At 33.6% G+C, this 15,179-nt stretch overlaps 1 protein-coding gene across 1 annotated transcript in view; it reads right to left on the bottom strand.

The window, feature by feature from the left end:
- Positions 1–15,179, bottom strand: part of USH2A (usherin) — a 458,447-nt gene that overhangs the window by 417,132 nt on the left and 26,136 nt on the right. The window contains exons 3-4 of the mRNA XM_087891378.1: positions 4,273–4,408; positions 454–517 (exon numbers count right to left, since the gene is read on the bottom strand). Coding sequence (XP_087747504.1) covers positions 454–517; positions 4,273–4,408 — 200 coding nt within the window. The remainder of the gene's footprint in view (positions 1–453; positions 518–4,272; positions 4,409–15,179) is intronic.

The following is a 15,179-nucleotide window of genomic DNA, read 5'->3' as shown; positions in this document are numbered from 1 at the left end:
TCTAACCTATTTCTTTTGCTTATAAAATGTAGCATTTTATAAGAGAGGGAAGGAAGGACTGTATAAAAGTTCTAAAGGCAAACATAGGTTTTCCATGTTCTTCAACAGTTGACTGTGTTTACAGTATTTTAGTGTGCATGTTTTACATGAGAATTAGGGAGATGTCATAAAGAAATCAATTATGCTTTAGGAAAATCTCGCAACATATGGATATTATGTGATTGGTGTACAGGGGCTTTTGTTTGTTTAATTTCTTGCTTAATATCTTGAAAGTACAACTGCTTGAATCCATGCAGCCAATTAAAAGCCTTCTTTGCATTCAGGTTGCATGAAGTTACAGTTACACATCCAATGACTTTATAAAAAAGCCCAAGAAACCACATTATCATAGTTACATCTTTTTAATCTTGATAATTGCATTTTTAAGTTTTGTAAAATTGAGAAAGTCCCTACCTGTTTGTAAGGGCCATTTGGTACAATCTGAAATCTTGCATCCTCCCGACAAATTGCTCTGAACCTGCAAAAATACATTATAAATAAATAATCCAGTTCCATCAACCAGAAAACAACTCTGTGCTGCTTGAGGAAATCTTAAATTCAGCACACAGAGCTCTCTCTTGCACAATTACCTTTTCTGAATGAAACCATCTTGGTTCCGGACAAAACTATGGAGGGCAGTAACTTAATTCTTTTGATTAAAATGATTTATAATAACTTTATGGGAACATTTTGTACCTATCCCTTATCTGATTACAGAGGTGGCAGAAAAACTGGCTCATTAGACAGAAGTAATGAGCCAGTCCATGTGCCATCTCTAATTAGAGAAGAGATATACTGGAGACAACTGTAGCTATCACTTTACGTGATAAAAATTAAAGGTTTATTTTTAAGATTTCTTTCTGTCGTGCATAAGGGTTCTGAATCTGGTATTCAAAATAAAAGTGCCAAATAGAAGCATTTTGAAACGAGAAAACTTTCAACTTTTGATGTATAGGAGCTCAGTGGTTTTTGAGAATAAATCAAACTTTCTTCAGGCCAGATGCAGATATATTTAGGACTCAGCTCCAAATTACAGTTTGTTCTGGATCAGTGATACTCAGCCTTAATAAATCTGCAGAACCAATTCATCACCAAACAGAATTTCAGGGAGCTGCAAAATCACTGAAACCTTATATTGACAGCCATGGTCAGAAAATTGGGGGGGGGGGATTAAATCTCATCATCACCAAATATTCACTCAGGATGACTTCAATACATTGGTATTCCTGAGACATTTTTCCCCCTTACTCCTTTTCCTTAGTTTACCAAATGAAACTTTCCCAAAAGTTTTAATATTGTGTTTTTAACCAACACAGGAACTTAAATTTCTTATTGCAGAAACAAAAACAGTTTACGATCCAAACACTAGAGAAAGAAGAGGAATGAAGGTCTAGATCTTAGATGGCCAAAATCAGTAAAATCACATATGTGACAGTAGCAATAGCGCTTAGATTTATATTCTGTTTCACAGGGCTTTACAGCGTCTTTAAGTGGTTTACAACATCAGCATAATGCCCCCAACAAACTGGGTCCTCATTTTCCTAACCTTGGAAGAATGAAATGCTGAGTTAATCTTGAGCAGGTCAGGATTGAACTCTGGCTGTGGACAGAGTTAGCCTGCAATACTGCATTCTAACCATTGTGTCATGTGGTTAGAATGCAGTCACCATGACAAGATTTTATTTCCATAATCTATTATTTATCTTCTAAAAACTCATGATTCTAACCTAATCTCATGTAAAGAGCACATTAGAATTCAAAAATAATTCAGTTTTGGCTTTCCAACAATGAAATCTTTATCCATGGAAGGATGGCATACTTGTTCTATTCACTCTTGTCCATTCCTTAAGTCCAACATCCAAGCATCTCTCCAAATAAATTCTTCATAGTCTTGAGCAAGCTCTACTTTAACTTGGTGAAGTAAGGTGAGTTCCTGAGCTACATTACCATGCTATTGATGGCTACTAATGGGAAAAGTGAGAGCCAGTTTGATGTAGTGGTTAAGGCATCAGGCTAGAAACCAGGAGACTCTGGATTCTAGCCCCGAGATAGGCAGAAAGCCAGCTGGGTGACTTAGGACAATCACATTCTCTCAGCCCTAGGAAGGAGGAAATGGCAAACCACTTCTGAAAAACCTTGCCAAGAAATCCTCTGGAATTAGACATGATAGAATGAAAGAAAAAAAAAGGGAAAGGTCGTTTATCCAATTATAATTACATTAAAGTAACATTATAAACAGATGCACTGTGCCATATGCAGTGAGTAAAGTGCATGATTATGATTACAATGAATGGACTGTATGTTGCAGCAGAATGACTTGAAAAAATTCGGACTTAACAAAAGTTAAATCCAGTTACATACATTTCTGTCATTTGTCTATAGTAATTTACAAAATAGAAGGAATAATGTCGGGATAGAGAAATATGTATAAATTGAAAGTTGGAGAATTATTATGTTAGTATTAAGGATAGGTAGGAATTGTATTAGTATTTAATGTAATTTCTACAAACGAAGAGATTTACGTAGCTCGATTTTGATAGATTGTACAAAGGTATATATGAAATATGAATTGTAGTTGTTATACGGAAAATATGATGGAAATGTTGGAACCAGAAAAGTCACACTATGTCCAATGTTTTTAATTGTAAATTTAATAAAAAACTTTTAAAAAATAGAAGGAATAATTAATTTAATTTTTTAATCTCAATTTTGCTATAGGTGGTCAGTTTGAGTGAAAATTCTTCTTTTTTCATCCAACAGATCATTTTTTTTGTCAAATTTATCTATTTGAAACAATTGCTTTTCCATAGAATGAGGTGCTAGGAATTGTCCTGACTGATTGCCTCCTTCCCAAGGTACTATCAGCTTGCCCTCAGATAGTCAAAACTAGGAAATGGTCATACATAATATTTTTTAAGGATTATTCGTAACAACACTTCTTAATTGCTGTTCCAGCCTCTATTAAACAGAAGTAGTAGAAAAGATAAAGCATAAATAAAGCAACTATACAGTACATCTACAGAAAAAAGATGTGAGCCAAAATAAATACTAAAACAAATAAAGTCTTGTCTCATACACCAGCTTTAACAGTGGTTCAAAAGAAGAAAGTGTAGAAAATTGACATGGCAATACCAAAAGATAGTAAAATAGAAGACAAAGAATTGGAGAAGATAAAAAAAAGTATCAAGATCTCAAAAACATGAAATAATGAAAAACTGTTATTACAAATTTTTATTTCAGTTTCTTTTTTTATTCTTTTCTACCTCCTTTATCCAAACTATATTCTTGTTGTATTTGAAGGCCAACACCAGCTAAAGAACTGGCAGCTGTGATTTCACACTGTTGTCTTCACTCTGGATAAGAGGACCATCAAAATAAAGACACCGAATCATGCCCTTCATCCAAGTAGTGACATTGACAGACTCTACTTACCAAGGTGGATGTGGAATAGCCGCAAGAACTACTGGGACCACAAAATAGATAAAAGTCATAGAAAATGAAGAAGCTAAATTGCTCTGGGATTTTAGAATTCCAACAGACAATAAACATCCACATAACACCCAGAGTTAACAAGACAAAGGGCTGGATAATGGACATTGCAGTATCTGGAAACGGCAGGATAGAAGAGAAAGAACTGGGAAAAAAATCACAAAAGATAAAAATCTTCAAATAGAAGTAGAACCACTGTGGCAAGTTTGCTTTCTGAGAAAGCAAAAAGAGTACCAATAGTAAAAGGCTCCTTGGGTATAATCCCAAAACCTTTGGAGCATCATTGGCATCAGGGGTGGGTTCTACTTACCTTTACTACCGGTTTGCAGTGGGGCCGCACGCTCTTCTGCACATGCGCAGAAGCGTTTTGATGATGTCGGGGTCAGTGGGTGGAGCCTCCTGCTGGTTTTACTACTGGTTCTATAGAACCTGTGCGAACCGGGGGCAACCCACCACTGATTAGCATTGATAAAATTATCATCAGTCAATTATAAAAGGCAGCTTTACTTGGAACAGCTGACATCCTACAACAATACCTTTACTACCATCAAACATCCACATCTGCCTATCCCTGATCTTTGAGGCTCGATAGATGGATAAAAGTGTGAAATCTAGTCTAAATATCTGGTTAACTGTGTGACAAACCATAATAATAATAATGTTGAATATTGCATTGCCATGCAATCTATTTTTAGTTATTATTATATGTCTATCCATTCTAGACTTTCCATCAAAACCACTCACCATTTAAATTTTGCCCAATTCTCCATTCACCATCAACAGAGGGATCTGCTATTAGCCCTGTGAGAATTCTGGAATCGAAGACTGTATCATCATCTTCCAAACCATTTATAAAGAAACTAATTCTGTTGTGATGAACCTATAAATTGACATGTGGAACAGAAAATCTTGTAAAAAACAGTAATCCTACAAGTCTCTGTCAAATTAGCTTGGAATATACTGTACCAAGAGTTTCAATACAATCAAGTAAAGAACAGCAATTTGTATTTATTAACCATTTCCTATTAGAAAAAAAATAAATTCATGTATGAAAACAGAAAGATGTTCAATAGTTAAGTTAAGGAAGCCTCAAAGGTTCAAAATGGAGTAAAATTTTAAAAATATTTTAGTTCCACAAATTTCACATATAATATTAATAACATTTGGCACCAGGGTAATGTGGTCATCTCTGTACATATGGTATATGTTATCTATATAACATAGGAGCCTTGGTGGCACAGCGAACTAAAAAACTGCTATTAAAGTAGCACTTAGCTGCCAGATGCCTGCAATTACTGCGAGTTCAATTATCACCAGGCTCAAGGTTGACTCAGCCTTCCATCCTTTCGAGGTAGGTAAAATGAGGACCCAGTTTGTAGGGGCAATAAGCTGACTTTATATAAAATAGAACACCACTTGGGGGGGGCAAAAAGCCCTACTAAGCAGGTATATACAAAAGTATGAAGGCTATTGCTTAATGCATTGTAAGCTGCCCTAAGTCTCCAGAGAAGGACGGCATAAAAATTGAACTAATAAATAAATAAAATAAATAAATAAATAAACATTAAAAATCTATGAAATAATATTTATTACATTTATATAGCCATGCATCTCATTGAAAAGTGACTCTAGGTAGCACACAATTAAAAATATTCATAAAATCAAAATACTAACAAACATCAACAATCTTATTTGTAACAAGTTGGCTGAGAAAATTTATGTAAAAGGTAATGCAGCCATTTCATTAAATAGTCATATCCTTGTGATCCCCAAGCATGCTGGCACATGCATTCCAGATTTGTTGAGGCCACTTGGAGGTTTATCTATGCTTTCAGGGTCACCTAACTAGTGCAAATGGATGTGGAGAGATTCCACTCAGAAGGAGCCACAAGAAAATATATTGAAGGTTACCCTGCAATATTCCTCTACCTCCTGTGAGTATAGGAGGACTGTTGTTGTTAAGCATTCCAGTCATGCTTTATGACTTCATTGTTTAGTGACAGAAACTCTAGTTCCAATTGCTATTGTAAATCAAGCACTAGCTGTATATCAAATAGTACATTTTCACAATGGAAGCACTCTCCCTTCATAGATGTAATAAGAAGTAACACTCTCTTTTCTGGTATCCATGAGTCAAACATAATAATAATTAGCATGATTAGTAGCAGGATATTAATTTAGCTTCAGCTACTGTTTTTTTTTTTTTGTTTTTTTTTTTTGGTATGTTGCAATTTAGGCAAAATCACATTTTATGGGTGAACTTGGATTGAGATCCTTATGGAAACGTGTATTATATTGTGCTTTGTACAGAAAGCATTAAGATGCAACATTAGACTATTTCTAGCTCTTACTCAAGAATCTGAAAGTACTGCCAAATTTGTTTTTTAAAAAACCCAAAACACGAGATTATTGTGAATTGGAAAGGAATTGTGAATAATCTTTCAATGGTGTACACACAGGAAACATTTAATTTGAAATAACTGAATTTTAGCCATATTTTACCCAAGACAGTACATTTTACTTTCTAGCACTTTGGGGGAAAGTCATGGAGTAAAAGGCACATTAACTCTTAATAAATTGTTTGATCCAGTTTAAAATATAGCAATATCCTTTAAAGTCATTTCAGAATTTAGAAAACACAGTCTCATATGCAACTTTAAAGGAGTTGAAAACTGCAATATCTATGCCTTCTCTTATATTCTGTAGCCATCTATTTCTATATTTATTTGGTGCTTCTGATTTTCTCTAGACCGGTTTTTTTTTACTGCAGAACAAGCAATGAACAAGCAATGAACACATTTTTTCCCCATGAAGATAGTACCTTTTGAACTAATGTCGACACACAGCAGTCGAATTCTACATATCTGGGGTGTTCATCAGATGTGTGTTCTAGCTCAGTTGTGTTGCATATTTGGCTATGCAATGTAAAGGATCTAAACGGGAATAAAATATTTCCCAACTAATAATATAAAGATTAGAAGTCTGTCAACTAAATTTTGCACAATAGCATTAGATATTGCTAGTTAATGCTTTCGGAAATTCATAGCCAGTTGAGAATTCACAACTTTTGGGAATTGACTCTCCAACTACACAAATCTTTTTACCAAACCTCCTGACATTCCCATGTTCTCCTTGCAGTATTAGATACATGTTTTTCTTCTCAGCAATGTTGTTCATTTTCCATTTTAGAATTTTAATCCTCAATTTGGGGTACTTTGCTTTTCCAGTTACCGTGTTGTATGAATCTTTTTTTCCTCACAAGAAAATCCAATTTATGTCCAAATTCACTTCCAAGAAAGCCCTATATAATAGTTTCAATCTAATATAACATTATTTACCTAATTTGGGATTGAGGTGTGTTTCATGCAGGAAGAGTAATGAGATTATTCACAAATACGATATTGCCATGGTATGTGATATGAAAGGATAAGTGCTGTCTTAATTATGTAAGTAAAGAATAATACTGTTTTAGTGTATTATATTAACAGTTCCTAGATCTCTCTAACCCTAACTGGAACTCCATTGTTAACAAACAATAGGTTGATAACTAGGCCCCAATTTTAATGTAAATCAGGAAGAGAAAGGGGAAATTAATGAAAAGGACTACTGCATGCCTCAAGGGGAGAAATAATAGAATATCCCACACAACTTTCTACATTATAGGAACCAATGAAGATTAAAAAAAATCATAGTGAAAAAATTAGTTGACTGTCATAAAATTACTGCTGAAAAAAACCTAGATGATTTAGTGATAAAAGCAATTCCAGTGACACCATCGCTCTTATAAAGTTGCCCATGGTGCCTACAAAAATCTTCCTTTAAATTGAGTTGACTCCAGGAGATACATTGATTGGCAACATACATAAGTGATTTACTACTGCCATCTTCTGGGATGTGTTCTGACTTCCCATGTAGGCTACAAGCTATATTCCCTGGTGGCTTCCCATCCAAGTACAGATTAGATCTGATCCTACTTTACTTTTGTTAGATAAGCCAAATTCAGCTAAGTGCTACCAACAAACTAGATCTAAATTCAAGACTACTGTTTCCTTTCTTCCTGTTTTCTATTTCATATTATACTGTAAGCTCTTCTAGGCAGAGTTTTATTCTTTTGCATCTAGTAATGTATTGTTCATTAAAATATTAGTGTTATATGTGTGTATAATTTTCTGCCTGTCTCTGTATCTTTCTCTCTCTCTCTGTCTCTCTCTGTTTATGTATGTATGTATGTATGTATGTATGTATGTATGTATGTATGTATATATACTGTATATAGTTGAGAGAGGGGGAGGGAACTTATATATATATTCATACACACACATCTATCTATCTATCTATCTATCTATCTATCTATCTATCTATCTATCTATCAATCTATCTATCTATCTATCTATCTATCTATCTATCTATCTATCTACACAATATATATATATAATACATATATTCATACACATATATATTTCGGTACACAGTATTCTTCAAGTTAGCAAACAATATTCACATACTGCTTTTCACAGCTGATTACTCAGTATTTATTCCAGATATAGAATGAATGAGTTTCTTCATTCACATTCTGAAGCTTACCAATAGGCTACTGGACAAGCTGGAAGTGTATTCTGACATGCACCATGATTAAAGTTGAACTGGCCAATAATTTGGATGCAACGATATATACCTACATGCTAATGGTCACTTATTTTGTTTTAATAACTCTTGAAAAACAATAATATGTAATAAACCTTTTGTCCTTTACAGATGCATAGCTTACTTTAAGGAGCAAGGTGGAGGTTTTAAAGAGATCTTGCTGCTATGGCTGTTGTTTCTACTGTTGCTCCTGCCAGTTTGTAGAAATCTATTTCCATTTTGCATAAACAAGTACTTGTGAGTTTAAAGGGATGACTTGTCTTTTCAAATAGATGCTGAGAAAAGCTAGAGTACTTTAATCTGCCTTGATATCCACTCTAATCAAATCAAATGAGACTGGAATAATTGCATCCTAGAAGCACTGAATGTGTGAGAAGAAACAAAAAGGTTATGAAAAGGCAGAATAATTCAGTGCAAAAGCAAAAGTGAAGCTTTGCAAAATTCATTTAGAAAATCAGGACATAAATGTTCAATAGTACCATTCTATTGTCAATATAGCTGCATACATTTCTGACCAATATAAAAAGCTACAGTTATCTATAAATTAAACCAGAAATGTTATCATTAATGATTCAGGCAGCTTAGACTGTACTAAAATTTTAAGGAAGGGACTGTGAAATGAATAGAAATAGATTTTTATTATGAAAATTTGCTTCCCTGAATAAATAGACTATATAGGCCCTTAACTTTATTATTATTTCCAGAAGTAGTCAACATTGTGTGGATTTGAGAAAAAACATGAATTTATTACCTTTCCCATGAAAAAGCTGAAGCGTATTATCGTAATGACTAGCAGTATAGTTTGGTTCAAAAGTTTTCACATATGAAAAAGAGAGAACATTATCCATTATTCTTCATTAGTTTTATCCATTAACACAGTTTCTTAAAATGTGGTCCCTCCCGAGGGACCCCAAGATCCTTCAGGAGTCCACAAGATCAACATTATATGTCCAATATTTACTTCACACACACGCACCAAAGCAAAACAAAAGAAAATGTCTTTGTGGATCAAAGTGGATATTGCTTGCCATGTTTTTCCTTTTTCCAGCTCAACATTTTTTTATAGCCTGTTACTGTCTTTTGCTGTTTGACTGTTATCATTATAAAAGATACAGGCTTTTTCTACTTTGTTATTTGTAGCATTATCTCATGTTTTACAACATCTTTGCACACAACACGCAGGCAACATGAAATACAACTAGTGGAAAGTTCTCAGTGGTATTAATGCATAAAAAAGAATGTGGTTCCATCTTCACTGTCTTTACCCAGCCAAAAGCTGATGAACAGCCAATTTTCCTTTATCACATTAGCACAGCCATGAGGGAAACGCATTTGTTCTAGTCAGCTACACTAAAGATACTATTACCAATCTAACATATACATGTTTTATATCAGCAGTATTCTCGGAGTATGAGAGAGCCAACAATATATTAACACTAGCATGACAGTTTATTTAAGAAAAGAAAATTGTCTCTGTAGAGGGACAGAAGTTAGAAATGTATGGCTAAAGCTCCGTGTCACCGGCCTAATAAAGGTAATAATTCTTCGGCTTTCTTTATAGCAGGTAACAGTCCAGTGACAGTCCTGTCATATCATTCAAATAAAAATGTTGTCTTTTACAAGTTTAAGTGCACCTTTATTTTTAAGTCAGAAATGAAAGCCACCTTATATTAACTTTTCTCAGTAGGCATATTTGTGCTTTGGGTTGGGGATTAGTCTGCTTATCTCTATTAAAAGCTAATTACAGTAAGCTTGAATAACACACCAGAGTATCTCCTATCAGGCTCCCTTTTTAATACTGAATCAAGTATTTATAGGGATGAAGCAAAAAAGATGGCTGAGTGGCCCAAAATATCATATTATGTTAAAACCAAGGATTACTAGTTTGTTTTCCTTCTGCACCAACTGGCCTTTTTATTATTATTATTTTATATTTACATTTATATTATCAATATGGAAGGGTTGCTGGTCTTCAGGTGAGTTCTGATCCTAAAATGGTGACTGGCCTCCATTTTTCAAAGGACAAGAGCCACCAGGTTATAATGCAATCTAAGAAAAGGCCTGCAATTCTTTTTTGTCTATTAGGATAATTTAAAACTAAAATAGGCACGCTAAGCCAATTTTCCTAGGTTCCTTGGCACAGAATTATTGAGTAACTGCTCTTTTGTAATTTGCTAGTTTTCGACAGCATAATTTTGTTGGATTCCAGGAACTACTCTCATACAAAGCAATAGACAGGTGCTATGTACAGTCCGTAGTCTATGAGGCGCTTTCTGCATCTCTTCTAATGTAAAAGTCTCATCAGGTGTTGCATATCTCAGGAGATGAACTTGAAACAAAAGACACCACAGAGTTGAATCTTGGAAGGGTCTTCCAAGCTCATTCATACACTAGTGGGCAACTGTTCATGCTTTTCTCTATTTCAGAGCATTATACAACCAGGGCTCCATAATCTTACATATATAGTAGCGAGTAATTTTACACATACAGAGGTCCAATTAGGAATGTCTTCCATTTTCAATATTAATTTGTGAAAACGAGGATTAAAAGGAGCTGCACTTTTCACACCTTGTATAAAGGAGTAAAGCAAAAGTGAACCAACAATCAGTCCATGGAGTACTTTTGTTCTCTTCAAGATTATAAAATAGGTGATGTGACCATGAGCTGGTGTTAAGAATATTTAAGCTCCACATAAACAGTCTAGTTGATCATGGATAAAAATCTGTCAAATCTCTGCAAAGATTGATTCCATTTTTGGACACAATCTGCTCCAGTGGACCATCTAAAGCATTTGTATGAACCAGTTGCTTTGCCTACTGATTAAAGAAATGGATAAAACTCTTGAATACTATTGAATGCTTTTCGGATCCTTCCTAATTTATTTTATAAGGTTCTTTCTTCAAGCACTTGAACATTTCAATGAGTTTTTGGATTATTAAGATTTTCTTTACACAAGATGTTATCCACAAACTTAAAGGCCATAATCATGAGCTCTTAGTTAAGAAGCCATCCCTGGGTCTGAGTTCGACAGCTATTGCAGTTTGGGAAACTTTTAAAGGAAATGGTTCTTTTATACCAATTCAGATACATTTTTGACCATTCTAATGGATCATCTGTAATTATAGAGATATGGAAACTGGACCAGCTTGGAGAACGCCAATGAAGATGATTAGGGAAGACATTCATAAAACATAAAAATAAAAAATGAAGGAGTTATATATGTTTAGCCTTTAGAAAAGACAACTATTGAATGTGGCAGCACTCTTCAAATATTGGAAAGGTTAATTGACAAAAGCTGTTTATATTTGTATCACAACACAGGTGACAAATAATGAGTTTAATTTACAAGAAGGCAAATTTCAACTACATGTTAGAAAAAGGCTAATAGATCAGTTTGACTGTCAAAGCAGTTTCCCAAAGAAGTACTGGGTTTTCTTTCATTGGAAGTAATCAAGACAAAAATGAACAGACATCTTTCTGAAATGCATTAATCTGAATTCCTGCATTAAGCAGGGGGTTGGAAGTGATATCCTAAATATATTAGTATACTATCTATATTAGTATAGTATACTAAATACAACTATAATGATTCTATGATTCTGTAATCTTTTGGATCTATCTATCTAGCTAGCTAGCTAGATATCATCTGTAAATATGCATACACACTATACAGTATATAAAATAGTGTGTGTGTGTGTGTGTGTGTATAAATTAAATATATATAAATTAAAAATAATTTTTAAATTATTTAATTTGGGTAAGACAAAAGCTAGTCTTCAGAATTCAGAACATATATCTCTTTTAGATGGATTTACTGTCCTCTCTACCTGTGTGTGTTTGGATTCCTTTTTAATTATACCTTTTTTCTCATTGTGCTATTAGCTAAACACATAGTTTTAGTGATTACTGGAAAACCTACATAGCTATGTTGGATTTCATAATACACAATTTACTAAGTAAAGAATACAAGAATAAATAAGAATCAATGCATTTTGTGAAATGTATTTTTCCTGCTCATCAAATTAATAGGATCAACATTGATCAACTCAATATCAGTCTGCAGTTTTCTAAGATCAATATAATAATCCATATGTATGTGTTATGCATGTACCATTGGAGGAACATATATGTAGATTGACCTTAAACTCATCAAAGCATTGAAATATCTATCAGTAACCCACAATCAGTAAACTAAAGTTAATAAATTTTAACAATGAAAAGATAGGAGATACAATTTATAAATAATATGTAATTAAGCATTCTTAATAGGCTTTTCTATGGATGTCATTTTATGCAGTTTATGTAATTCATATTAGTATAATTATTTTTTTAAAAAAGACCTTTGTGCTGTATCCCTTCCCCCTGTCTTGTCCATTTTTTTTCTTCAGCCCAATACTTCAGCTTTTGAATAAGCTCAGTCTACATGAATAGACACTACATTAATTCCAAGGTGAGAAAACAGATTAAGGTTATGACCAAAATGACAGGTCTATGGCTTCCTTGAATGGCTTAATAGAGACAACAAATCAAGAATATTTTTGATGACAATAGATGCAAGAAAATACTATAGGTAATAGAGGTGATGAGAAATTAGTAATGGTTCGCTATTATATAATCAAAACATTCAAGGGTGACATGTTTTATTTTAGTCTTCATTATCTCTAAATATTAACATTTGACTAGAATTTATTATTTTTAACTAGCTTTAACTACTTGGGTTCATGAAGGTAATCTGTTCATAATTACACAGATACAGATTGAAGTAAAATGAAAATTACTGAAACATTATTTTTATACTGAAATACTAGCTTCCTGAATGAAGCAAAACTGATTTTGGAAGTCAGTTTTTTTTAAGAGATCTACATTATTCAAGAATTCTACAATAAATTACTAAATGTGAGTCTCTTGATATCTCTTTAATATGTAAAAGGCACTATCAACAATATGGCCACAGACTTTTCAATAAAGCCTAAGACGAACAAGAATTCATAACTATTTATGTTGAGGTATTTGTCATTAAATTAAATGAATTTTATATATTAGCAGGAAGTGAATCCATCTCCAAATTATCATTCAATAAATATTTTGGTGTTTCTAGAAGTAAAACAGTCAGGCATCTAGTTCTAAACCCAAACCAAAATAATGGTGGTAAAATTTTGTAACACTTTACTGCATTCCTTTCTCTAGCTAAAATGAAATAAATGTGAGATGAATATATTCCATAACTTAACTGTGCCACATATGATATGACCTCATTTATAATATAAAAGGAATTGATAGCTTCTTGGCTAAAGTTCTTTGAAGGTAAATGCTATGGGTGCAAAGTTGCCATCAGTCATGCAAGAATAATTCTATCATGATGTTAAATGACGTATGCAGGAATAATTTAAAAACTCTTCCATCTACTGTAATGTAACACACATACACACTGCATAGATAATTATATATATATATATATATATATATATATATATATATATATATATATATAGCAACACACACATACATACATACATACATATATGTGCATGCTCATGAAAACCACTGAATCAATATCTAAATTATAGAAAAAGCAAGGGGAGACGTAAAAACTGCAGAAAAAATAACTTATGTACCAAAGAAAAGAGGTTAAATGCAGTAAGTACAATACCATCGGATCTTCTCCTCCTTGAGGCTTTGCTTTAGACGTGCAATGGTTAATTACATCAAAGGATAAGAACTCAATGGTTATGGGTCAATGAACCGTGTAGGGGTTAATAAGGCAGTGGTCACAGGTAAAAATGAGTTTGCTGGTATCGTAATCTCTCATTCCAGTATTATAAATAGTAATGGTTTTCTCCCAGTGAGGGCTGGAGAGTTTTTATTAGAAAACCCGTACGAATGCATGCAGGGGAAAAGGGCAATTATCTTGTTTCTTTTTTCCCCTTTCTTTTGGAAAGAATTCTTCAGAAATATAAAGTCTTTTTTGAGTACAATGGTATACATTAAGATAGGCTTATTTTTCCTGATCTTTAACTGTGAAGATATTTTCTAACTTTAAAGTGAGAAAAGTATGGTGTATTTCCCAGTTAATTTATAAGGGGGAGGGAGACATTGTAAGGTTAGAAGGAGAAAAGAACAGTAAGAGTAAAGGTCCAGTTCAGGAAATTCTGTTGGCTGACCACTTTATTTTCTATGCAAATATCTAATTTTGGACAAAATGCCAACTTAATATGGTATAAAGAGGCCTGATTGGATCAGAGAAACCTACATTATCATTTTCTATCTATTTGAGATTTCCTGACTAAAATGAATGTCTATAGATATTTATTCTTCATCACAAATAGACAACATTATCTGTATCAAGTGCTTACAACAAATGCATCTGGAAAAAAAACATGATAATGCAAAATCTTGTAAAGAATGAAAACAGTGGTTTGTCTATCCAGGTATCCACTTAAACTAGAGGCAGACTAATAAATTGTGATTTGTATGCTGCTTGTGAACTCAGGGGAGAAGGTGAGAGGACAATACATATCCACTGACAATTTCAAGCACACACCCAAACACAGTTGCAGACACTTGCAGAAACTACTAAAACAGAAACTTACTGATAAACATGGTCAAATATACACACATACCCATAAATGCTATAGAACCCAGAGGCAGAAAACATGGCAATGAAACAGGAAAGTCACAAAAAGACAGGAGAGTGGCTTAATTGAGCACAGAGTTCAAGGTAAATATAGAAATAGAATGAACTAAAGGATACCTTGATATGGAGGAAGGCTATTGAAGGTGAAAATGATAAAAGACAATGGAGAAAAAGTGTGAAAGAATGGAATCAGCAGATAGATCATTCATGGTTGGAGTGTAATGAAAGAGGCATAGCATTGTTAGTGGACCATCAAAGAAAACAGGCTAAAAAGCATAGCAAAGGAAGGAGGAAGGAGGAAGCATAGCAAAGGAAGAGGGAAGGAAGGAAGTGGTGAAAACAGAATAACAGAGTTGGAAGTCCAACTCCCTGC

The sequence above is a fragment of the Pantherophis guttatus genome, chromosome 1 (genome assembly GCF_059756535.1).
Source record: "Pantherophis guttatus breed Tessera chromosome 1, ASM5975653v1, whole genome shotgun sequence".
Taxonomy (NCBI): Eukaryota; Metazoa; Chordata; class Lepidosauria; order Squamata; family Colubridae; genus Pantherophis; species Pantherophis guttatus.
Note: the sequence above shows the minus strand (reverse complement) of the source record. Positions and strands in the feature narration are given on the sequence as shown.